This window comes from Hylobates moloch, unplaced genomic scaffold (assembly GCF_009828535.3).
Source record: "Hylobates moloch isolate HMO894 unplaced genomic scaffold, HMol_V3 SCAFFOLD_20, whole genome shotgun sequence".
Taxonomy (NCBI): Eukaryota; Metazoa; Chordata; class Mammalia; order Primates; family Hylobatidae; genus Hylobates; species Hylobates moloch.
In genome coordinates, this window is record NW_026652295.1 from 6,806,542 (window position 1) to 6,821,597 (window position 15,056).

General features: G+C 41.5%; 1 protein-coding gene across 3 annotated transcripts in view; it reads left to right on the top strand.

Annotated features, from left to right (window-relative positions):
- RREB1 (ras responsive element binding protein 1) overlaps nucleotides 1–15,056 on the top strand; it is a 141,971-nt gene that overhangs the window by 72,913 nt on the left and 54,002 nt on the right. For 2 of the 3 annotated variants that reach the window (XM_032141078.2, XM_032141079.2), the window contains exons 3-6: nucleotides 1,372–1,496; nucleotides 2,122–2,334; nucleotides 7,671–7,760; nucleotides 9,369–9,532. In XM_032141078.2, coding sequence (XP_031996969.1) covers nucleotides 2,164–2,334; nucleotides 7,671–7,760; nucleotides 9,369–9,532 — 425 coding nt within the window. In that variant the 5' untranslated portion in view covers nucleotides 1,372–1,496; nucleotides 2,122–2,163. The remainder of the gene's footprint in view (nucleotides 1–1,371; nucleotides 1,497–2,121; nucleotides 2,335–7,670; nucleotides 7,761–9,368; nucleotides 9,533–15,056) is intronic. The other variant, XM_058432340.1, reaches the window with a different exon arrangement.

Here is a 15,056-nt window from a genome sequence, read left to right on the forward strand (position 1 = left end):
CAGTTAAAAACAGGAAGTTTGAAGCACAGTTTTGTTTTTTTTTTCTTTTAATTTTTAAAAATCTTTTGTAGAGATAGGGTCTTGCTGTGTTGCCTAGGCTGGTCTCAAACTCCTGGGTTCGAGTTGACCCTCCCACCTTGGCCTCCCAAAGTGCTGAGATTACGGTTGTGAGCAACTGTGCCTGGCGTGAAGCACAATTCTTCATAAATTTAAAGGGTCTGCTAGCATGGGGAAACATCATGGAAAGATGAAAGTGTAGATTTTTTTTTTTTTTTTTTTTTTTTGGTTGTAGCTTTCCTCTCTTTATGGAGAAAGATGTGGGCAAAGAGGCTGGATCCATATTCTCAAATTGTATGTTTCTGCGGTTGGTCCTTTTACCTACCAGTTGGAAAACCATTTGATTCACATCTTCAAAATGTCTATTAACAAGGAAGGCACACTTTGTCTCTTTGCAAGACAAGTACTTTCCCTAAGATTCCCTTTTGCCCTTTTGGTAAGAATTTAGGCTGGTACTGCATGTTGGTAGCTGCTCTGGGTGGTACCGTTTCTCATATGCTAGGTCATATCCCCTAAAGTTGGAGGAGGAAGCCATGAGAAATCATATTCTTTCTTGTGTTGTTCCTACACGTTCTCTTTACAGCTGAGATGATGAGCCTGATCTTCAGCTGCTGTTGTGGACTTGTAGAATTTATTAGCACACATTGTGGGATAATAGGATATTAATATCCTAATACCTTATGGTAGGGCTTCAGCTATAGAATATCCTCCTAGATAAAATGAGGGAAGCAGTAGACTTCATACCTACTGACCGCACCTGTAGCCATAATAGTTCTAGTTGCAAGGAACACACATGGCCTGAAGAAGTAAATTGTGACATGGCCATGGGCCATAGTTTTCCCTTTGGTCATTCTTTTCATGTTGCCAGGTTTCTTTTAGGTCTGTTCTGAGAGTGTCTAAACTCAGCCTTTAGTGAATGCCTGAACTGTTTTGTCTTTGGTCACTTTTAGGTAAAGGCATGAGATGGGTCAAGTGGAGCCTGAGCATCCTTACAAGGGGACTGAGGCACAGTGTGGAAGAAAATTTGATGCATGGGTATAAATATGAGCTTTAGAAAGTAAAATTTTACTGCAGAGTCCTTTTGGCTTTTGGGAGTGTGCATAACAGGCAGTACTGTAGGGGTTACGATAGGTTAAGGTTGAGAAACAGCTGCCGAATGTGGTTTTGGAAGAAAGAAAGGCAGACATTGCCTCTCATTTGTGCTCCTTGCATTGTTGTGAATATAGTGGTCTAAGATTATAGCAAATAAATGATTTCAGTTTTTTCTTCACTAAGTGAAAAGATGTTCACTTTGGACCTTTGCTTCCCTTCCAGTGTCAACGAGTGCTACCAGAAGAAGGAAGAAAAGAGATCAACACAGACTCATTTTCTACTCCATGTGAATGATAGCTACAGCAGGGGGAAGTTTCATAGTCTATCAATTGGGTCAGAAAATGGAGGTAATCAGCAGTGTGGCGGGAGGGTTCTTCTTTCCATTTTCTAGGGTATGTTACCTGCTTTGTACATATTTTTTAAGAAACAGGCTTTTATATGTCAATTTGAAATTTGTTTGTAACTCTGATAGTGTTGGCTTCTCAAATCTCTTATAAAATTCAGGCTCCGCATCAGAATCACTGTATTGCAGCAGTGGAGTTAAATGAAACCTGATGTTTCTCATCACTAGTTTTAGGTCTGGAACATTTGTGTAGTAGTGAATGAGCCTGGGTTCTTAAGAGGGTGCTGCAGGGCGGCAGCTTTCTGGGCTTTGTCATTGTTGGCTTGGCCTTTCCCACTCTGCCTAACCCAGATTAGGAAAGGTAGAGAAACCTGCCTCTCATGAGTTTGAGTCCTGTTGCTAGTGCACACTCAGAAAGGAGGCAAGGTTACTTCGTCCTTGGTACGCCAAGACTTGGTTTAAATGAAAGCTTCCGTCACTCTGGGCGTGAATGTGGCCTTTAACTGGAGAAAGACAGTGTTGGATGTTTTTGACCTGAATTACAATTAGAGTAGCCATGGCCAGCGCCCCTTGGCAATGACAGAAGCCTAAACTTCCCCATGATCACATCAGCAATTTCCAATTTTCAGTTTTATGGCAGAGGCTTCTTAGAAGCTTAAACCCCTGTCCCAATGACGTCAAGTTCGCCCGTTGGCTTGGAAGGTTCAGACCTATCTTCCATCAACACCATGATGTCGGCGGTCATGAGTGTAGGGAAGGTCACAGAGAATGGCGGGAGCCCCCAGGGGATCAAGTCCCCCTCGAAGCCTCCAGGACCAAATCGGATTGGCAGAAGGAACCAGGTAAGTGTTCACACCTAGTGGTGACCTCTGGTGGGTTCAATCCATGAGAACCTTGGGAGATGTTTCCCAGTTTCCTATGATAAAACTTTGGAAGAATTGGGAATAAAACGGACATACCAAGAGGCCTTAGTCATTTTTCAAGAGCAAAATTTTCATGGCTTATGTTAGTTTCCTTTCATAGAGAAAGTTTTCTTTGCTGTGGTGTCGATGTTGGTGGAAGTGCCCTTATTTTTGGCCCCACCATTGGATTTTAACTCAAGCTTTCTTCACGTGATGGCCATGGCAGGGAACGTGACTGATATCTCTTCTGTGATGTGGTTTGTTTCCTCATTCACAGAGCTGGCTATTTTTAAGTGTCTTCAGATTAGGTAGCAAATAAGTATTGCCTGTGCTAGGGCTGCTGTTCAGCTTTCTATCCTTGAAAAAGCACAGAATTTGGCTTCAGATAATTCCAGTTAAGATGCTGTTTAGTTGTCTTGAATTTTCATTGGGCATCAGATCAGAACAGGGTAAAGTAAATAAGTGGAATTGAGAAGGGTTAATGCTGTTACAGAAGTTAATGTCTTCTCTATTGGGAAATAAATGAATCTTCAATGTAAGATGGGACATTTCCTTGAAAAGTTGTTGCTGTCTTGGCAACATACTGTTGAACAGAAGGTAGGTGGAGGAAGGAGGCAAAGAGTGAATACTTCTCATTTCAACTCTGGATCCATGTAATACGAATTGACTTCCTCAAGTTTGGTTTAACTGATTTAATGAGGTTATACTAAATCCTTGGAGAGAAGGTGGTCTTGCGTTTGTCTAGGAACCAGCAATGGATGAGAAAGCAAACCTGCTAGGCTTCTGTGAACTAATTTTCTTCTTTTATAAATAATCCTACTGTGGCTGTCCTTATACAGAATTCTCTGAGTATTAATATGATGGTTTTCTATAAATTCTTAGAAGTAGAGCTTAATTAAGGCTTTTGATACAACTCGCCCTACAAGAAAAGTTGTACGAGCCCCAAACCCTGCCAGCAGTGTAGGGGAGGATGCATTTCTCCACACCTTGCTGAAGGATGGGGACTTGGCAGAGTTCAGTGATGTTTTAGGGTTAGAACATTGATTCCTTTCTCTCTCTTTTTTTTCCTTTTCTCCTTGTGCCTCTCTTCCTGTGGGTGCCTGAGAAAATACTCAGCCTGTATGACTGTGGCCTGAGTCGAGAAGGAGTGCTAGCTCTGAGAAGAAAAGGTTTATTTCCACTCTCATGTGACTGTCCATCTATCCATCTCTCCATCCATCAACCCATTGGACAATATGTACCCAGTTCCTATATCCAGCTAGCTACTGTACCAGGTGCCAGGCATTTGGGGAAGAATAAGACAGACAAGGTTGTCATCCTCATCCTTCTGCTGTACCAGGAACAAGTGAAGTGATAGGAAGAGCTTTTCTTCAAATAGCTCTTAAGTTGTCCCAAGTCCAGCCTCCAGATCAGAGACTGTGGTTAGGGCCCTGGAGGATGCCCACAGCGCCTCCCATGTTTGCATGCTAACTGGAGGCTGCCTCTTCACGTGTGAAGAGGCAACTGTGCAGGTGGGGCAGGGCCACCTTTCATCCCCCTTCTTTCTTCTCCAGAGATCTGGTATCCTGAGTTTGCTTTTGAAATGGAGGTCCTGGCCAGAGGTAGCCTGGTAAATACAGTTCTTAATCTAAAAAAACAAAACTCAGTGGGGAGAGAGTATGGGGAAGAAGGAAGCATTCTCCTTACCTGTGGACTAGACAGGGAGTGCTGAGAGAGGGAGCCTGGGGAAAGTCCCATTGGTGTGAGCTTAGAGTTCCAGGAGAGATTAGACACAGCCGGATGCTGACAAGGGTGCCAGATTGTTTCATTATGGAATGGTGAGTTATCACATTAGCTGCTAATTTTGTCTTTGAGCTCAGGAGGTGTGCTCCTTCCACCAGCATGGCTGCAATAACTGGATTCAAAATTCTCCATTAGGGTGCTGGGCGTGGTGGCATGTCTCTAATCCCTGCTACTTGGGAGGCGGAGGTGGGAGGAATGCTTGAGCCCGGGAGTTCAAGGCCAGCCCGGGCAATATTATGAGACCCCCATGTCCTATAAAAAACAAAAACTAAATTCTCCAGGAGGACCTCTCTTCCAGTATCACAGTGCTCTCTTTTCTAGTAGGTTCATTATTATTTTTTTAAATAGAGACAGGTCTCTATTTCTTCTCACCAGAGCGTGGTTGATTCCTAGTTTCATAAACTATATAGCTAATGTGTGTAAACTGTCTTAATTGCTGTGATATCTGGCTTTGTTTTTTTGTTGTTGTTGTTGTTTTTTAATTATAAAAAAACTTTTTGTAGAGACGAGGTTTCACTGTGTTGCCCGGTCTGGTCTCAAACTCCTGGGCTCAAGCCATCCTCCCACCTCAGCCTCCCAAAGTGCTGGGATTACAGGTGTGAGCCACCATGCTTGACCTGGTTCGTTTTAAAAGATTACATCTGGGTCTGTAGACTTCCTCCCAGATAACTTGGATTTTGTGGACCTGTATGATGGCCTGCAGCACAGCACTGCCAGCCTCAGAGAAGGTTGAGGTGTCAGTTCATGAATCACCCCAGAGTCAACACAGGTCAGCCCCACCAGCCGCACAGTGTGCCTGCTGTCTATTGCAAGGTGAATGCAAGATGATTTTTTAAAAAAATTTGTCTCCCTGTGGCTGGTCACTTGGAGGCCCTTTTTTTAAAAAAACAAAAAAAACCATGTATTTACATCCTGTTGGTGACTTTAAAAATTTTATGTATATAAAATTGCCTGTCTACTAGTTTGACAACAATACCCCGGAGATGGAACTCATCCCCAACTTTTGGTCTGGCAGTGAGACATCCCTCCTTGTTATATCTTATTTTGTTGCTGTTGCTTTTGTTTCTCCCCACACCCTTGCCCCCATGGGGGTCCTTGGCCAACTCTACTCCGACTGCAGTTGTAGAGCTGGGCAGAGAAAGTGTGACACCCCCTCCCCCTATTATACCTCACAAAGAACTAGAAGTATGATAAACGAGTAAGACTGGGAATTTGTTTCTTCCACTGTCTCTAGGATGTTCATGTTTTGTAGAATCCATATCCTTAATTCTTTTTGAGAGTGAGAAAATGTAGAGCATACCTAGTTCTCAGACCCAATTCCCTAGATTAGAAAAAAGTTTTGGCTGGGCACGGTGGCTGATGCCTGTAATCCCAGCACTTCGGGAAGCTGAGGCAGGTGGATCACCTGAGGTCGGGAGTTCAAGACCAGCCTGGCCAACATGGCAAAACCCCGCCTCTACTAAAAATACAAAAATTAGCCAGGTGTAGTGGCGCACACCTGTAGTCCCAACTACTTGGGAGGTTGAGGCAGGAGAATCGCTTGAACCCGGGAGGTGGAGGTTGCAGTGAGCCAAGATCGTGCCACTGTACTCCAGCCTGGGCAACAGAGTGAGACTCCATTTAAAAAAAAAAAAAAAAAAGTTCCTATTGCTCAGAACGAGACTTGTTTGTCTTTGAAGAGGAGTGAGAGAGAAGGTGGCTGTGAGCTAGACATCGTCATGCCTTCATTCCACCCGTCTGGTTTATGGTGCCATTTGCTTTTATAGTCTTCCGGGTGACTTTTATTTTCATCATCTCTCATAAGCAACCACAAGAGTGTTTCCTTTCTGTGCCTTGGGGTTAATCCTTCTTTTGGTCAGACTTTATATACAGCATAGTGGCTTAGAGCACGGGCTGTGGAGCAGCTGGCCTGGGTTTTAATGCTGTGCCTACCACTTAATAGTTCTCTGACTTGGGGCAGTTTACTTGCCTCTGTGTACCCCAGTTTCCTCGTCCAGAAAATGGGATCCATAATAATGCTTGTCTGTTAGTGGTTGTGAAAAAACCCTGACGGTTCTGTATAGAGTTTAGCACATGGTAAGTGCTCAATAATTGCTGTTATTTCCAAGGAGCAGAAACTCATTCAAATGAATGCAAGTAAAAAGAGGTCTATTGAAAGATACCCGAGGATAGGAAATGACCCAGAGCCTAGACAGAGCATCCAGCCCTAGGGACAGTGCCCTCCATCCCGCTGGGTTAGCACTGACATCTTCCACACTGCTTTCTCCTGGCTTGGGCTTGCCCAGGTGCAAGCCTCCTTGGGTTCAGCCCTACCTCTCCATGAACTTTCAATTCAAGTGCTCATAATCACCCAACTTTTAGTAACTTAGCCATCTTCAAACCTGGGCACATATCACCATCATCTGGGGAGCTTGTGAGACAAACAGATCTCTGGGGTTCTACCAACCCCAGTCCCCCAATGACTCTGATGTGGCACGTCCAGAATCTGGTTAAATGCATAGAAACACCCCCCACCGCCCCAGGTGATTCTGCTGATCTTCAGAAATCTCTGAGCATGCCAACTCCAAATTACTGGGAGAGGTATCCAAGCCTAGGTCCAGTTAGTTTTGGGTATGGAGACAGGAACCTGTGGTCTTAGGGACTGTGAGGGTGAGGAGTCAGTGCTGCACACAGCCTAGAGCTCTGCATGAATTATTTGGAAAGAGGATCTGTAGCGTACGGTTAGTGAACGACATTGGCTTTTTCTTAAAAAGACAAAACATACTGCTTGACCTGTGCATTCTGAGGGAACATAAAAGGATCCCCCTCACCAAGTAGTGAGCTGGTTCTTTTGTCACCTTCTGTGGAAGTCTTCAGTTTGGGTTGGCATTCCTATCAAAGTTGTCGTGATAAGGACAGCAATTTTCTCAGTGTGATGTTTTTGTTGAGTATTTATGAGCAGTGTTAAGCAGATGCTAGCAGTGGGCAGGGGCATGCCCACTGGGTGCACAGCTAGACACTGAGGGCTTCCCTCTTGGTAGGGTGGGCTCTTCTGATGAGAACCTTGTTATCTGTCATGTGTTCTTAGAGACCCTGAAACCTGTTGCAGAATAGCCCAGGCTGGACTTGGGGAGAAATGTATTCCTTTCCAGCTCTTCCATGAGTCAGTGCTTAATTTTTCACCATCACAGATAATTAAGTGGTGTCTGTGTAATTAGAATGCTAGTATTTACTGAGTACTTACTATGATCCCAGCACTGTTCTAGTGCTTGGCATGTGTTAATTTAACCTGCATCACAGCATGGTGTGGTAGGTGGTACTGTTTTTCCCATCTTTCAAATGAGGAAACTGAGGCAGACAGGGCAGTGACTTGCACAAGCTTATACCTGGGCAGGTTCTGGAGCCCATGCTCTCAGCTGTATAGACACAAGTGCTTATTACACTTATTACAGAAAGAAAAGGCACTCGTTGACTGTGATTTGAAATTTATCTTCCCTTTTAATCTTTCTTTTTAGGAAACAAAAGAGGAGAAGTCTTCCTATAACTGCCCCCTGTGTGAGAAGATTTGCACTACCCAGCACCAGCTGACCATGCACATTCGCCAGGTGGATTCCCACTGTTCTTTTATTTTATTGTATTGTATTTTTTTTTAGTCAAGTGCAGTAGTGAGAAGAGGGGGAAGAGTAGAACAAGGAGTTAAACACTCACTGTGAGCAATCAGTTGAGATAACTCACTACCTTCGGACCAGCCTATTTTTGATTTAAATTATTCTTCCTTAAGCAGAGGTCAGGGTAATTGGATTTTAATGGATGAATTGTAGCTGTGCCTAATTTAAATTTAGTATTTTAAATAATTTTGGAGGTGGTTATGAAATGACTTTTGTATATGCATATTCCTGTGACAAAGTCTTAGGTCAACACAGAATTCCCTTTTGGCTGGGTGCAGTGGCTCATGCCTGTAATCACAACACTTTGGGAGGCCAAGATGGCGGATCACTTGAGATCAGGAGTTGGAGACCAGCCTGGCCAACATGGTCCAGACCAGCCTGGCCAACCCATCTCTACCAAAAATGCAAAAATTAGCCGGGCATGGTGGCATGCACCTGTAATCCCAGTTACTTGGGAGGCTGAGGCAGGAGAATCACTTGAACCCGGGAGCAGAGGTTGCAGTGACCCAAGATTGCGCCACTGCACTCCAGCCTGGGTGACAGACTGGGACTCTGTCTCTAAATAAATAAATAAATAAATAAATAAAATAAAATAAAGTAGAATCGCTCCCGTCTCCACACACTTGTTGGTTTGTTTGTTTGTTTGTTTGTTTTTGTGAGACGGATTCTCGTTCTGTCGCCCAGGCTAGAGTGCAGTGGCGCGATCTCAGCTCACTGCAACCTCTGCCTCCTGAGTTCAAATGATTCTCCTGCCTTAGCTTCCCAAGTAGCTGGGATTACAGGCGCCCGCCACCACGCCCAGCCAATTTGTTTATATTTTTAGTAGAGATGGGATTTCAGCACATTTATATTAGTATAAACGTACATAACACAGAAGGAAATCTACTCAGCTTGGGGTCTTTTTTTGCTTTTCTCCTTTATTATGAGATTTACCCTTCTCCTGCTATGGCCAATTCATGACAAAATATTGATGAGTGTAGAACAGTGAAGGATTGATGACCTAGTGAAATCATGACATAGTACTGAATTAACATCAAGTCACTAAAGTAACTTGGGTTTGAATGGAAATGTTCATTTTTACCATCTTTCAGAGGCCAAAACTCTGCCCTGTGCAGGTTTCAGTTCTCTTTCTCTGACGGCAGGCCTGAGTCATCAAATCTGAAGAAGGGACGTTGACTCTTTTAATGGAAGGACATATTTCCTTCACTGTTGAGAGTCCTTTGGCTCATAGGAGTTAATATATGTGGTCACTGAATCTGTATGTGGTTCAAAGAAAGACCTGGGAAGGCTCTTCTTCTTTCTGAGCCTTTCAGTAGAAGTAGTTTTCAAAACAATGTGGGAATGGAGGAATATCATACAAAATATTTATTTGCCTGTTTTCCTGATACATTTTACCCCTTCAGAAAGATATTTAAAATGAAAGAGAAACACATAGCCAAGAAAGTTCGTTGGTTTTTTTTAATAAAGCTCTGGATCTGCATTTCCTAAGAGCTGAGCTTTTGATGCATTTTCTTAAGTGACCACTGTGATCATTGCTTTCTGCAGCACAACACAGACACTGGAGGAGCCGACCACTCATGTAGCATCTGCGGGAAGTCACTGAGCTCGGCCAGCTCCCTCGATCGCCACATGCTGGTGCACTCTGGCGAGCGGCCTTACAAGTGCACTGTGTGTGGCCAGTCATTTACCACCAATGGGAACATGCACAGGTGGGTGAGGGCGCCCTTTGCTTGAGGGGTTGGCTGGTACCTGGAGGTTGGCAGGCAGGACAGTGGCCTCTGAGCCTTCAGAAGACTTGCCTAAAGGTACAGAGAGTTCTGGAGCTCTGTCCATTGTATGGAAAACCCAGAGATGCACACTATCTCTGGGGTATTAGAAGTGTCAGATCATGGGAAACGGAAGTACCTTGGCAAGGTCTGTGGCCCTTCAGAGTTCCTCAGGATGAAACACAGAGTCATTTCCCCTCTGCCGATTGGAGTTTGTTGTTTGTTTGGGTGCTAGAAGTGGGCAGATTATCACATGTAAGAGAAGAACTCTCCAGGAGTAGCATTCATGTAACCCTGCCATTTAAAAAATATTTGCATATGCCTACCAGATTCCTGACAGACCTTTTCGTTGCAAAAAAAAAAAAAAAAAAAAACGAAAAGTCTGGGAACTTTGAATAAATAGTTAAGTGGTCTGGTCCTGGAGCTTCAGGATAAGATAGGATAAAATTAAGAAAAAGAAAATCTGATGGATGTCAGGATGTTAATTCCTGAGAGAGAAAGATGCTCACTCAAGTGGGAGACAGCAGAGTGGTGGACATATTAAAATTATTTGGGGTGAACCGATGGAAAATAGAGTTTATAGGCTGATCATACATGTTTTGAGGGTTTTACTTTTCCATATTCCTGTCCAGTCCTTATTCTGCTTTCTTTTAAAAAAGTTGAGTCACATTTGTTACATGTTTATTTCAAAAGAAAACTTTATACAACTACTATAAAATTGATATGCTAGTTATATTTGGTTATATAAACACTAAAATGAGTTGGGCCAGTTTATTACACGTACACATAGGACATACCGATACAGCGGTTAAGTTTCTTGATTTGGGAACTAGGCACCTGAATTCAAGTCTCAACTGCTACTTGTAAATTTTCTATTCTCAAGCAAGTTACTTAACCTCTTTGTACTCCAGTTTCTCATCTTTAAAATGAGATTTTTTTGTTTTATTATTTTCTTTCATGCTATTTTGACTCCCAAAAACAAGATTTTTAATCGTACCTACATCATTGGAAAAGGATGAGGATTAGGTGATAATTAGTTTAGCATACAGTTCCTGGCACAAACTAAGCACTCAATGTTTATTATTACTTGCATTTCTAAGTAATGCTGCAATAATTTAAAGCCTGTATATATCTCAGTCTAAACTCTTAGAAGTGAGGTATAGTATGACTTCATGAAAAGTATGAATATTTTAAGAATTTACAAAGTGTTTTGCTTTTTTATTTTCTCATAAATTTCAGTCCTGATGGGTTATTCTCTTTGCCCTTCATCTCCTCCTGGGAGTGTTTTTGGGTACAAAGGAATTGAATAGTGTCACTATTTTACAATACAATATTTTGCATTTTAGTGTTTTATTTTTGTACCACCATTTTGGCCTGTTGGTATAATTGTTTTTTTTTTTGCCTTCTCTTTAGGTCTGCTCATTCTACACCTCACACCCCCCAAAAGTCCTTTGTCCTTTACATATTTGCCCTTCTCAGAATCTGGTCCTAGAGGTATTGCCTGTTCCCCTCTTGGGGGTTCCATCACTTTTTCCTACTGAGCCTCTGCTCAGTGGGACTCCCCATGGGCCACCTCCAAGTTGACAGGGGCAAGTGGGCACATTGGTGAAGAGGCCCCTCCTAGTGGCGTTTTGGCCTTAACCACTGATCGCTGTGATCCTCTATGAGACATCTCTTGATGGTAGGCCCAATCACTCCTGATTCGGAAATTTTCCATTTTGAGACATGATTGAAATAAACACAGCTATAAAAGGCATAGTTATTGTCTTCTACAATAACCTGTGTGACAGTGTGTTTTTACAAATAATCATTGCTGAAGCTGTGGTGCTCTGGGTGTCATATCTGTATTACATGAACACATGTCTGTATTCACTTTCCATTTGTTTTTTTTACATCTTACAGTATAATTCATACATCATACATTATACCATGTAAAGTGTGCACTTCAGTGGGCTTCAGGTTCTTTTTTACTGTTAAATAATAGTTCATTGTAGAAATATGATACCACATTTTACTTATCCCTTGATCAGTTGATGGACATTTGGGTTGTTTCCACTTTTTGGTTATTATGAACAAAGCTGCTGTTGACATTGTTGTACGACATTTTGTGTGGGCGTAAGTTTTTATTTTTCTTGGTAGACACTTAGGAATGGAATTGCTGGGTTGTGTGGTAAATCCATGTTTAAGTCGAGGAATTGCCAAACTGTTGTTAAAACTTTCAATTTGGGCGTATTGCCATCATAACAATACTAACTCGATCCATGAACATGGGATGTTTTCCCATTTGTTAAGTCTCCCTGAATTTCTTTCAATGTCTCATAGTTTTCAGAGTACAAGTTTTATATCGGTTAAATTTATTTCTAAGTATTTTATTTTTGGCACTATTATAAGTAGAGTTTTCTAATTTAATTTTTCAATTGTTCGTGGCTAGTTGAAATTTATATATTGATTTTGTTCCCTCCAACCTTACCTCATTTATTCATTCTAGCAGTTACTTAGTGGATTCCTTATTCTATATCATGTCTGTATTCATTTTCTCGCCTACTTGCCCTGGCTAGAACCTGCAAAACAATGTCAAATAGAAGTGAAGAGAATGAACATTCTTTTTTTGTTTGTGATCTTAAGGAGAAGGCATTCCGTCTTTCCCCATTAAATATGATGTTAGTTGTGGGTTTTTTAAATAAATGTTCCTTACCAGTTTGAGAAAGTTTCTTTATTTTCCTAGTTTTTTGAGTGTTTTTATCATGAAAAGGTATTGGGTTTTGTCAGATGATTTTTTTTTTGCATCTATGGTTGGGTTTTTGTCCTTTATTCTTTTGTTGTTGTTGTTGTTGTTGTTGGTTTGTTTTTTTGAGATAGAATCTCATTCTTTCACCCAGGTCAGAGTGCAGTGGCACAATCTCGGCTCACTGCAATCTGTGCCTCCCAGATTCAAGTGATTCTCCTGCCTCAGCCTCCTGGGTAGCTGGGACTATAGGCGCGCACCACCATGCCTGGCTGATTTTTGTATTTTTAGTAGAGATGGGGTTTTGCTGTGTTGGCCAGGCTGGTCTCGAACTCCCGACCTCAAGTAATCCTCCCGCCTCAGCCTCCCAACGTGCTGGGATTACAGGTGAGAGCCACCGTGCCTGGCCCCAGATTTTGTTTCTTCTTGAGTCCGTTTCAACAGGTTGTGTCTTTCTAAGAATTTTGGACATTTCATCAAGTGATATAATTGGTTGGCATACAATAACTCATAATATCCTTTTTATTCTGTAAAGTCGGTAATAATTTCTTTGCTTTCATTCCTAACTGTAATAATTTGAATCTTCTTTTTTTCCCTTAGTCAATCTAGCTAAACATTAGTAAATTTCATTGATCTTTTCAAAGGACCAACTTTTGGTTTCATTGATTTCCCTCTATTCTGTTCTCTATTTCATTAAATTAGTGTTCTAAACACTATTATTTCCCATTTTCTGCTTTCTTAGGCTTAGTTTGACCTTTTTCCGGTGTTATAGCAAAGTATAAGGCTGGATTATTGACTTGAGAACTTTTTAAATACAGGCTTTAATAGCTATACATTTTTCTATAAGCATTGCTTTAGTTGTTTGCCATAAGTTTTTGTTTGTTGTGTTTTCTTCTTCATTCATCTCAGCATATTTTCTAGTTTCCCTTGTGATTTCTTCTTTGACCCACTGGTTATTTAGAAATGTGGTCTTCAGTTTTCACAAATTTGTGACTTCTCAAATTTCTTACTAATTTCTAGTTTCATTCCATTATAGTTGGAGAACATACTTTGCATGATTTCAAACTTTGTAAATGTACTGAGACTTGTTTTATCACCTAGCATATGGTTTATCCTGGAGAATGTTCCATCTGTTTGAGAAGAATGTGTATTCTGCTGTTGTTGGGTGGAGTGTTCTATAGGTTTGCTGTTGGGTCTAGTAGGTTTATGGCATTGTTCAAGCCTTCCATTTCCTTATTCATCTCCATTTATTTTTATGTACTCTGCCTTGTAGGGACTGTATAGTTGTTATCCCATTTTGCAAATGAGGGAAGGACTAAAGTAATAGACAGTGCTAAGATTTGAATAAAGGATATCTGGCTTCAGAGGCCATGCTTTTAACTACCACAGATTGAGTACCCCGTATCCAAAATGCTTGGGACCAGAAGTGTTTGGGATTTTGATTTGTTGTTTTTTTGTTTTGTTTTGTTTTTTGGAATATTTGCACATACATAATGGGGTATCTTGAGGATGGGACACAGATGCAAGTCTACACACAAAATTTATATATGTTTCATATACACCTTATACACATAGCCTGAACGTAATTGTATGCAATATTTTTGATAACTTTGTGCATGAAACAAAATTTTGACCAGGACCCATCACATGAAGTAAGGTGTGGAATTTTCACTTGTGTCGTCATGTCAGCACTCAAAAAGTTTTGAATATTGGAACATTTCAGATTTCAGGTTTTCTGATTGGGACACACAGACCGTATGTGAGAAATAATTGATGTAGCTTTTGTGTCACTTTGCATATTAGAAAAAAAGCATTCTTTCACTCTTTTCCTCATTCTCAACACAATTCTTTGCTGTTATAGAACGTTATTTTCAATGTTAAACTATTTCTGTCATCCCAGTAGCATATTCTATGTATAGTGAGCATGGGATAGTTTTGGGGGCAACCATTTTGACTGAATTTTATTACTCTGTGTTGTTTGGGTTTACTTGGATAGTCTTAGAAATTATTTTGAATTTTTTATAGCGTAGCCCTTGGTACTATTCTAAGATACATTTCTCATTTGTGGTCATTGTATTTTGGAGTTGTTTATAAATATTTTTTTAAAAGCAGGCATTGGCCGGGCACGGTGGATCACACCTGTAATCTCAGCAGTTTGGGAGGTTGAGGCGAGCCGAACACTTGAGGCCAGGAGTTTGAGACCAGCCTGGCCAACATAACGATATCATGTCTCTACTAAAAATATAAAAAATTAGCCGGGTGTGGTGATGTGTGCCTGTAGTCCCAGCTCCTCAGGAGGCTGAGGCACAAGAATCGCTTGAACCCAGGAGGTGGAAGTTGCAGTGAGCCGAGATCTTGCCACTGCACTCCAGCCTGGGCAACAGAAGAAAAGCAGGCCTTGGGGATACTTGTTTGTGCTAATTTTTGGTTTTCTGCTACTGATTTTCCTTATTTTGAGGCACCTTGATTCAGAGGAGAGGACTAAACTGGGGCTGAGTTCTAATCTTAGTTCTGCAGAACTTTGTGGAAATCTCTTAATTTTTTGACACTTTAACAGAATGGCTTAGTATTACCTCATATTGAACTTGGGCTCAGATTTAATAATGTTTGTAAAAAGGTTCTGAAGGTTTACAGTGTACTATGGACATGCCCTGGGTAGAGGGAGTTTCTGAGTCTGTATTGTTAGAGCTGAAACCACCATAATGACAATCGAAGGAAGTGTTCCATTACTAGCTGTGTGAT